The sequence below is a fragment of the Scyliorhinus torazame genome, chromosome 9 (assembly GCF_047496885.1).
Source record: "Scyliorhinus torazame isolate Kashiwa2021f chromosome 9, sScyTor2.1, whole genome shotgun sequence".
NCBI lineage: Eukaryota > Metazoa > Chordata > Chondrichthyes > Carcharhiniformes > Scyliorhinidae > Scyliorhinus > Scyliorhinus torazame.
Window position 1 is genome coordinate 22,791,248 of NC_092715.1, and position 10,278 is coordinate 22,801,525.

General features: G+C 47.6%; 1 protein-coding gene across 2 annotated transcripts in view; it reads left to right on the plus strand.

The window, feature by feature from the left end:
• The window catches only part of fam193a (family with sequence similarity 193 member A), a 304,881-nt gene extending 294,927 nt beyond the window's left edge, over positions 1-9,954 (plus strand). For both annotated transcript variants that reach the window (XM_072515688.1, XM_072515689.1), the window contains one exon: positions 8,951-9,954. In XM_072515688.1, the coding sequence (XP_072371789.1) occupies positions 8,951-9,044 (94 nt within the window). In that variant the 3' untranslated portion in view covers positions 9,045-9,954. The remainder of the gene's footprint in view (positions 1-8,950) is intronic.
• The last annotated feature ends 324 nt before the right edge of the window (positions 9,955-10,278 follow it).

Consider the following 10,278-nt stretch of genomic DNA (forward strand, 5'->3'; position numbering starts at 1 on the left):
AGCGGACGCTGGGGCATACATAGCGGGAATGTTCGAGAAGCTGCTGGGGGATGGGGCATTCCCCCGACCCTTGGAGGTGGACAGGGCTCACAGAGCGCTCGCGAGGAAGCCGCGAATGGGAGACCCCCCCGAGGGCAATGGTGGTGAGATTCCACAGGTATTTGGACAAGGAGCGTATTTTACAGTGTGCCAAGCAGACACTCAGCTGTAAATGGGACAACAGTATCCTGAAAATCTATCAGGACCTGAGTGCGGAGGTGGCCAGGAGAAGAGCGGGGTTTAGCCAGGTACGGTCGACTCTTTTCAAGAAAAAGGTGAAGTTCGGGCTGTTGTATCTGGCCCGCCTCTGGGTCACATATGAGGGGCAACATTTTTATTTTGAGTCACCTGAGGAAGCGCTGGAAGGACTGGTGTCAGACTGAGAACTTTGAACTTTGCTGCAACGTTTATGTTTTAAAAAAGTTTCTTGTTTTTGGTTTTGCGGACATTATTTGTAATACCTTCTGTATTGATCTGGGGCCAGTTGCAGAGCTGAGTGAGTTAAAGTTTGCATTTGCACTGTTGGGGGATGGAGGTGTGTTTGTCCAGATGCTGGATCTTTTGCTTAATCTTTTCTTTGTTTAACTGGGCGGGGGGGTTCTCTGTGGGGCAATTGTGTTGGGATTGTTTTTTATTTGAATATGTATGTATGAGTGGGAGGGAGGGTGGGGAGGGAACAATAGGTGTGAGAATGTCTGGCACCAGGGCGAGGGCCACCAAGCTAACTGGGCGGGCTAGCTCACGGAAGCGTAGTGGGGGGTGAGCAAATATTAGGCTTATCAAAGGTGTTGATTTACTTTGTGCTGTTACTAGGGGGGAAGGGGGGGAAATGTTCTGCTGACGAGTGAGGGACTTTTGCTGAGGGAAGAGAGGGGATGGCTGATCAGTGGGTGGAAGGGGGGGGGCGATGAGCCCCCCAACTAGATTGATCACCCGGAATGTAAGAGGGCTAAATGGGCCGGTCAAGGGAGCACGCGTGTTCGTGCATTTGGGAGGACTGGAGGTGGACGTGGTAATGCTGCAGGAGACGCACCTTAGAGTAGCTGACCACATTAGATTAAGGAAAGGTTGGGTCGGACAGGTTTTCCACTCGGGACTGGACTCGAAGACTAGAGGGGTTGTGATCATGATCAACAAGATGTGGGGGGCTGGTCCACTATGGTCAGTGGAAAATTGGAGAGGGTGCAGGTGGTACTAGTAAATGTGTATGCGCCAAATTGGGACGATGTGGAGTTTATAAAGAGGATGCTGGGAAAGACACCGGACCTGGATTTGCATAAGCTGGTCATGGAAGGGGACTTCAACACAGTTGTTGACCCTGTTTAGACCGGTCAAGCTCAAAAACGGGCAGGGTGCCAGCAATGGCTAAGGAACTAAAAGGGTTCATGGAGCCGATTAGGGGGGTTGGACCCATGGAGACTTGGGCAGCCGAGAGTGAAGGAGTTCTCCTTCCACTCACACGTGCATAACATGTACTCCCGGATTGATTCCTTTATTCTGGGCAGGGCTCTACTGACGGGGGTGGTGGACACTGGGTACTCTGCGATCACAATCTCAGACCATGCTCCGCACTGGGTTAACCTACAGGTTAGTAAAGACCGTAACCAGCGCCCGCACTGGAGGCTGGACTTGGGACTTTTAGCTGATGAAGAGGTGTGCGGGTGGCTGAGGAAATGTATTCAGAACTACCTGGAAGTGAACGACACGGGGGAAATGTTGGCAGCGGTGGTCTGGGAGGCATTGAAGGTGGTGGTTAGAGGGGAGCTGATCTCAATACAGGCCCATAGGGGGGAGGTAGACAGGGCAGAGACGGACGACTGGTAAAGGAGATACTACAGATTGATAGGAGGTATGCGGAGACCCCAGAGGCAGGGCTTTTAAGGTAACGGCGGAGGCTACAGGCGGAGTTCGGCTTGTTAACCACTGGAAGGGCGGTAGAGCAGCTCAGAAAGGCGAGGGGGGCGATTTATGAGCATGGAGAGAAGGCGAGCAGAATGCTTCCACAGCAGCTTAGAAAGAGGGGGGCAGCCAGGGAGATAGGGAAAGTAAAGGATGGAGACGGGAACCTGGTGGGAGACTCAGCAGGGGTGAATAAGGCGTTTAAGGAGTTTTATAGTAGGCTGTATGGGTCGGAACCCCCACCTGGGCCGGAGGGGATGAGGCACTTCCTAGGGGGGCTGAATTTCCCAAAGGTGGACGGGGAGCTGGTAGAAGGGCTGGGGGCCCCGATCGGGATCGAAGAGATAGCGGAGTGGCTGAAGGCCATGAAGTTGGGTAAAGCCCCGGGGCCGGATGGGTACCCAGTGGAGTTCCATAAAAAGTTATCTGGGATATTGGGGCCGCTGTTCTGTTGATGAGGAGATTCAATGAGGCAAGGGAGAGAGGGGTGCTTCCCCTGACGATGTCACAGGCCACGATCTCGCTGATCCTGAAGCGGGACAAGGACTCACAGACCGATATCCCTATTGAATGTGCACGCCAAACTGCTGGCCAAAACTTTGTCCTCCAGGATTGAAAATTGTGTTGCGGACGTGATTGGGGAGGACCAGACTGGGTTTGTTCAGGGAAGGCAGTTGGTGGCCAATGTAAGAAGGTTGTTAAATATGATCATGATGCCCCCAGAAGGTAGGGAGGTGGAGGTAGTGGTCGCAATGGGCGCAGAGAAGGCTTTTGATCGGGTAGAATGGGAATATCTGTGGGAGGTACTGGGGCGGTTCGGAGTTGGGCGGGGCTTTGTTGACTGGGTCAGGTTGCTGTATCAGGCTCCTGTGGCGAGCTTACGGACGAATAGGACAACATCGGACTATTTTAGGCTTCATCGGGGGACGAGACAGGGATGCCCCCTCTCCCCACCGTTGTTCGCGTTAGCCATAGAGCCTTGGCAATTGCACTGAGCGCTTCAAGGGGCTGGTCCGGGGGGGAGTGGAACACAGAGTCTCGCTTTACGCAGACGACCTGCTCCTGTATGTATCGGACCCAGCAGAGGGGATGGAAAAAATCATGAGGATTCTGGGGGCATTTGGCCGGTTTTCGGGGTGCAAACTAAATATGGGGAAAAGTGAGATGTTTGCGATCCAGGCAAGGGGACAGGAGAGGCGACTGGGGGAACTGTCATTTTGAGTGGTAGGGGGATGTTTTAGGTACCGAGGCATCCAAGTGGCGCGAGAATGGGAACGGCTGCACAAACTTAATCTGGCCCGACTAGTAGACCAAATGAAGGACGATTTCCGAAGGTGGGATGTGCTCCCGTTGTCATTAGCTGGGAGGGTCCAGACGGTGAGGATGACGGTCCTTCCGAGATTCCTGTTTGTGTTCCAGTGTCTCCCCATCTTTATTCCGCGGTCCTTTTTTAAAAGGGTTAACAAAGTGATCACTGCCTTTGTATGGGCGGGCAAGATCCCGCAAGTAAACAAAGGGGATGCTTGAGCGGAGCCGGGGAGAGAGGGTAGGCTTGCGCTGCCAAACTTCATTAACTACTATTGGGCGGCGAATATAGCTTATAGCTCCCCTCTATAAACATATCCCCCATTAAGTGGGTGGTGGGGGGAGAGTCGTCATGGGAGCGTATGGAGGCGGCTTCATGTAAGGGCAGCTGCTTGGGGGCGTTGATAACGACACCTCTGCCGTTTCCGCCGGCACGGTACTCCACCAGCCCCATGGTGATAACGGCCCTGAGAGTCTGGGGGCAATGGAGGAAGCTTTTGGGAGCGGAGGGAGCATCGGTCTGGTCTCCAATTTGTAATAACCACCGGTTTGCCCTCGGAAGGATAGACAGGGGGTTTCGGAGAGGGCAGAGACTGAGAGGATGGGGGTTATGTTTATAGAGGGGAGCTTTCCTAGCTTGGAGCTGGAGGAGAAATTTGGATTGGCATGGGGAAATGAATTTAGGTACCTGCAGGTGTGGGACTTCCTACATTAGCAGGTCTCAACCTTCCTGCTCCTACCACCAAGGGGGATACAGATAGGATAGTTTCCAGAGTGTGGGTGGGAGAAGGCAAGGTCTCTGACATCCATAAGGAACTCATGGGGTCAGAGGATACGCAAACTGAGGAGCTGAAGCGCAAGGGAAGAGGAGAGATAGAGGAAGGTCTCTGGGCGGATGCATTGAGTAGAGTCAACGCATCCACAACATGTGCCAGGCTCAGCCTGATACAGTTTAAGGTCGTTCACCGGGCTCACATGACAGTGACCCGGATGAGCAGGTTCTTTGGGTTAGAAGATAGGTGTGCGGGGTGGGCAGCGAACCATGTCCACATGTTTTGGACATGCCCAAAGCTCAGGGGATTCTGGCAGGGGTTTGCAGATGTCATGTCCACGGTGCTTAAAAACAAGGATGGCACCGAGTCCAGAGGTGGCGATTTTTGGGGTGTCGGAAGATCCGGGTATCCAGGAGGAGAAAGAGGCAGACATTCTGGCCTTTGCTTCCCTGGTAGCCTGGCGACGGATACTATTAGCTTGGAGAGACTCAAAGCCCCCGAAGTCGGAGACCTGGCTATCTGAAATGGCTAGCTTTCTCTGTTTGGAGAAAATCAAGTTCGCCTTGAGAGTGTCACTGTTAGGGTTCACCCGGAGGTGGCAACTGTTCGTCGACTTCTTTGCAGAAAATTAATCGTCAGCAGAAGGTGGGGGGGGGGTTAGTTTAGCTTAAAGTGGGGGGTTAATAAAGGTGGGACCTGTAAGAGAGGAAGCAGGCTTTTGCACTATGTTTATTGACTCATGTACATTGTTTATTTTGTTGTTGTTGTAAAACCAGAAATACCTTAACGTGTTTATTACAAAAAACAATGGCTTCATGGTGGGTTTTGGGATCCATATACAACCCCCACTAATGTTTTTTGCCCCTTGGTGTTTCTCAGCTCTATCCATACAGATTTCATAGCATTTAATTCCAGATTCTTATTGAATTCAAATTTCACCATTTGCCATGGTGGGATTCGAACCCAGGTCTCTGGATGCAGTGAGAATACCATTACATCACTGCCTCCTCTACGTGATGTCTGCCCCAGTCAGCTATTAACAAAGGTAGCTGTTTGCAACTCGTGAGTCTTCAATCTGATGATAATGGCCAAAGAGTTCCTAATGTTCCAACACACAATGACTTTCAGCCAGGGTCCTCGGTTACCAACCTGAAACCAGTGTCACATGACTGAGACTTGAGCTGTCTGAATTAACTGTCTTTAACTAACAAAGATCTTTTTCTGTTTTGTAAAACTCTGACTTTGAGACCTGGGTGTCCTCGTACATCAGTCGCTGAAAGCAATCATGCAGGTGTAGCAGGCGTTGAAGAAGGTAAATGGTGTAGAACCATAGAAAATAGAAGCAGGAAGAGGCCATTCGGCCCATCAAGCCTGCTCCGCCATTCATTATGATCATGGCTGATCTTCAAGTTTAATACCCTGACCCCGCCCCGGCTCCATATCCCTTGATCCCTCTAGCCCCAAGAGCTGTATCTAATTCCTTCTTTAAATTACACAATGTTTTGGCCTCAACTACTTTCTGTGGGAGTGAATTCCACAAATTCACCACACTCTGGGTGAAGAAATTTCTCCTCACCTCAGTCCTAAAAGGTTTACCCCTTATCCTCAAACTATGACCCCTAGTTCTGGACTCCTCCACCATCGGGAACATTCTTTCTGAATCTACCCTGTCTAATCCTGTTAGAATTTCATAGGTTTCTGAGATTCCCCCCTCATTCTTCCAAACTCCAATGAATATAATCCTAACCGATTTAGTCTCTCCTTATATAACAGTCTCGCCATCCCAGGAATCAGTCTGGTACGCTTTTGCTGCACTCCCTCCTTAGCAAGAACATCCTTCCTCAGATAAGGACACCAAAACGACACATAATACTCCCCGGGTGGCCTCACCAATGCCCTATACATTTGCGGTTGGCCTTCATAACAAGAGGATTTGTACAGGAGCAGGGATGTCTTGCTGCAGTTATATAGTAAGATTGCGGAGTATTCAGAAGTGCATGGTAAAATTGGACTGAGTCAGCACGGAGTGGTCAAGGGGAGGCCATGCTTGACAAATCTGTTAGAATTCTTTGAGGAGGTAATGAGGAAGTTAGACAAAGGAGAACCAGTGGACGTAATCTATTTGGATTTCCAGAAGGCCTTTGACAAGATGCTGTACAGGAGGCTACTAAATAAGATAAGAGCCCATAGTGTTAGGGCAAGGTACTGGCATGGCTAGAGGATTGGCTGACTGGTAGAAGGTAGAGAGTGGGGATAAAGGGGCACTTTTCAAGATAGCAGCCGGTGACTAGTGGTGTTCCGCAGGGGTCAGTGTTGGGACCACAACTATTCACAATGTTCATTAATGATCTGGAAAAAGGGCGTTGTTGCTAATTTTGCAGATGATACAAAGATATGTAGAGGGACAGGTAGTGTTGAGGGAGCAGGGAGGCTGCAGAAGGACCTGGATAGGCTAAGAGAATGGGCAAAGAAGTGGCAGATGGAATACAATGTTGAAAAGTGACAGGTTATGCACTTTGGTAGGAAGAATAGAAGCATAGACTATTTTCTAAATGGGAAAAGGCTTCAGAAATCTGAAGCACAAAGGGACTTGGATTCTCTTAAGATTAACATGTAGGTTCAGTGGGCAGTTAGGAAAGCAAATGCAATGTTAGCATTCATGTCAAGAGAGGGCTAGAATACAAGACCAGGGATGTAATATTGAGGCTGTGTAAGGCTCTGGTCAGACCCCATTTCGAGAATTGTGAGCAATTTTGGGCCCAGTATCTAAGGAAGGATGCACTGACCTTGGAAAGGGTCCAGAGGAGGTTCACAAGAATGATCCCCGGAATGAAAGAGTTGCCGTATGAAGAACGGCCGAGGACTCTGCGTCTGTACTTGATGGAGTTTAAAAGGATGAAGGGGGGATCTCATTGAAACTTACAGATACTGAGAGGCCTGGATAGAGTGGATGTGGAGTTTTGAAATGCATTGTGGGCAATCTTGTTTGCTTTAATTGTGATGTAAAAATGGATCGATTTGGACCTAAAGGTTAACTAACGGGAGACCTATTCTCCAATAACCTTGTATTTCAGCAAGGACTTGATGCATTCTAATTCAGTGAGGAGAAAATGGACTCGAGGGAAAAGTCCATCACAATCGTGTAAGATCATAAAATCTTGCAGTAAAGAAGGAGGCTCTTTGGCCCGTCACACCTGTGATAGCTCTGAGTGCTGTCGAATTTTATCTGACACCATTAATATGGAATAGAATAAGCTTGTACAAATAAGGCATAGACCACCAAGCATTGTTCTGGGCACATCAGTATAGAAGGGATATCAGAGCAAGAGAATGAAAACAGAGGTTATTCACTGGGCGGTGGTAAGCTAGAAGAGATTTGAGATGTTGCGATAAATTCCTCAAATGCAGAGGAGGTTTTGAGAAGATTTTAATTGATGTGTTTAAAATTGAGAGGTTAAGATCATGTGAAAGGAAAGAACTGGTGGTTGCCAAGTCTGCAATAAATGATTATCAAATTTAAAATTGTGATTCAGACGAAGGAGAGTGGATCAATTCAGTTGATTCACCTCATGGATTGTTCGAACATTCAATGCTTTACTACGGGGAGTACCTGAGGCAGAGACCATTCTATCTTTTTAAGGAAGAATAGATTAAATATTTAAGCTGGCAGAGAAATCTTTTTATTCATTCATGGGATGGTTTGCTTCCCATCCCTAATTGCCCTTCAACTAAGTGGCTTGCTAGGCCAGTTCTGAGGACAACCACACACTGTTGTGGGGCTGACGTGTCGGTCAAACCAAGTAAGGACAGCAGATTTCCTTCCCCAAAGGACGTTCGTGAACCAGGTGGATTTTTACAATAATCGATGATAGTTTCATGGTCGCCATTACTGAGACGAACTTTATATTCCAGATTTATTAATTGAATTCAAACTCCTCCAACTACCTTGGTGATTTGAACCCATGTCCCCAGTGCATTAGCCTGGGTCTCTGGATTTCTAGTCCACTATTACCACTACACCGCCATCTCACCCGAGCTATGATTTTAGATTTATTGCCATGTGTACCGAGGTATAATGAAAATTATTGTTCTGCGCAGTCCAGACAGATCATTCCATACATGGACAACACATGATAAATACACGTGAAGTGAGAGCGTGGATTAATTTTAGATTGCACTTGCAAAGAGGATGGCACAAACATGGTGTACAGATACCCTCCTGCCTGTGCTATCAACTTGTATTGGTTCCATTAAATTTAATAAAAGAAACCTGTGCTTCATGTGAGTACTCAGCATCGTCCCTGGACTTAGAGCCGGAAATTGGCTCATAGACACGACCCTGATAACAGTTTCATAATTCCTCATGGAAAGACCAGGGACACAATTGAGCGTGGACCTGAGGTCCTATCCTTCCCTTATTGAATTGCCATTCGGCACTCGCAGTCGAGGCTCATGTTATACTGTTATCCCACTGGTGAGAGAATGGAGAGTTTGATGGCCACTTTTTACCAGCTAAGAGAGTGAGGAGAGATGGAGGCAAAGTTGTGGAGGTTGATCACACAAAAACAGGCTTTTCAATAAATGGTTTATTGACGGCGGCAGTTCTTCCGACTTCCGTTCAATTCACCAGTTGTTCATCAGTTGAAATGAAATAAAAATCGCTTATTGTCACAAGTAGGCTTCAAATGAAGTTACTGTGGAAAGCCCCTAGTCGCCACATTCTGGCGCCTGTTCGGGGAGACTGGTACAGGAATTGAACCGTGCTGTTGGTCTGCTTTCAATTATCTCTATATTTGCCTTCATTTGACTACCTTCTTCATTGAGGTCTTTAAACTGTAACGTTAATTCTTGTTTCTCCACAGATGCTGCCAAACCTGCTCAACACTTGCAGCGTTTTCTGTTCTTTTAAGTAATTGTGTCCTCTTCCTTCCCAGGTTCTGCTTAGATTCAGCCCGGCAAAACAGACAGAGACTCTCCATCAACTGGTCTAACTTCAGCCTGAAGAAAACCACCTTTGCTGCTCACTGATCAGATGAAAAGTTCCCTACAGGAACTAACTTGTGACTCCACTGAATATTCCCCCTCGGATATACAGTACTCTGCTGCGCTGAGAGCTCACCAGGTTGTTCTGGAACTGCCTTGTCTTTCTCTCCCCCCTCATCCTTCCCCTACCCTCACCATCCCATCTCCCCCACTGCTGTGTGTGGTTCTGCACTGGGATAGGTGCAGGACGCCTTGGCCCCGAGGACTTCCTTACGGTTTTGGGGAAACGAGTTGGCCGGCTGTTAAACCACTTCCTCCTTACCCGATTTTTTTTTTTTTTTTTTTTTTTTTGTTTGCTTGTGTGTTTGTAGTCTGTGAGTGGGACTTGTTCAACAGTAGTCATAACCTGCTCAGTCTGGAGCTCAAACAACCTTCCGTCTCTGACTCTTCTTCCCTCGTGTTCTGCCCAAGCTTCTGCTCGGGTGAAGGTCAATCTGATTGTTCTCTCCTTTGCATCAGTCCGCCGTGACTTTTTATTCACGTCTTGCATTCAGCACTGTACATACAGTCCGACTACTGACAAGGGAATGGATTTCAGCGATTTTTACTCTTCATTGCTCCAGCATTCCCTCAGGATGGTTTGAATGAAGGGAATGCTCATACTGAACTGGGCAGTGAAAACCCAGTTGCCTCCAGTACTCCTTCACAAATTCACTGTTTAAAGTGTACAAGGTTACGCTATATTGTGTTTGATTTCTGACTTGTAGCCAGCTTGTGTAAGAATACTTGCAGAATGAATTCAGAAGAACAATGCTCACACTATCGACCTGTTATAGAGTGTATAATTGTATTAACACTGAAGCCTAAACTGGCTACTTTTTTAACATATTGTTAAGTAATATTAAAAAAATCATGTCTTTCTTTTTGAAAGATGGAATACAGTAGTATGGCAGAACGGTGAATGTCTGACTTGCCTTTTTCTCTCGAAATCTAAATGTATTTTGGAGCCTTGCATTTCTTAACATACAGGAGGGTAAGATTGAAAAGAGGACATGTATAGTAAATGATAACGCTTGAAAAGGCAGAGAGAAGTAAGAGAACTCGGTACAGAACCTAAATATTGCTGAAAAGAGAGACATGCTGCCAAAGCTTTTGATCTTGCACTCATCAGGACAAATGCAAGAATGGCAAATTTCAAACAATCACAACAATTTATACGACAGGAGAAGAGGTGCTGATTACCCTGTGAATGCAACAAATCTCAAACGTTCAAGCCTGT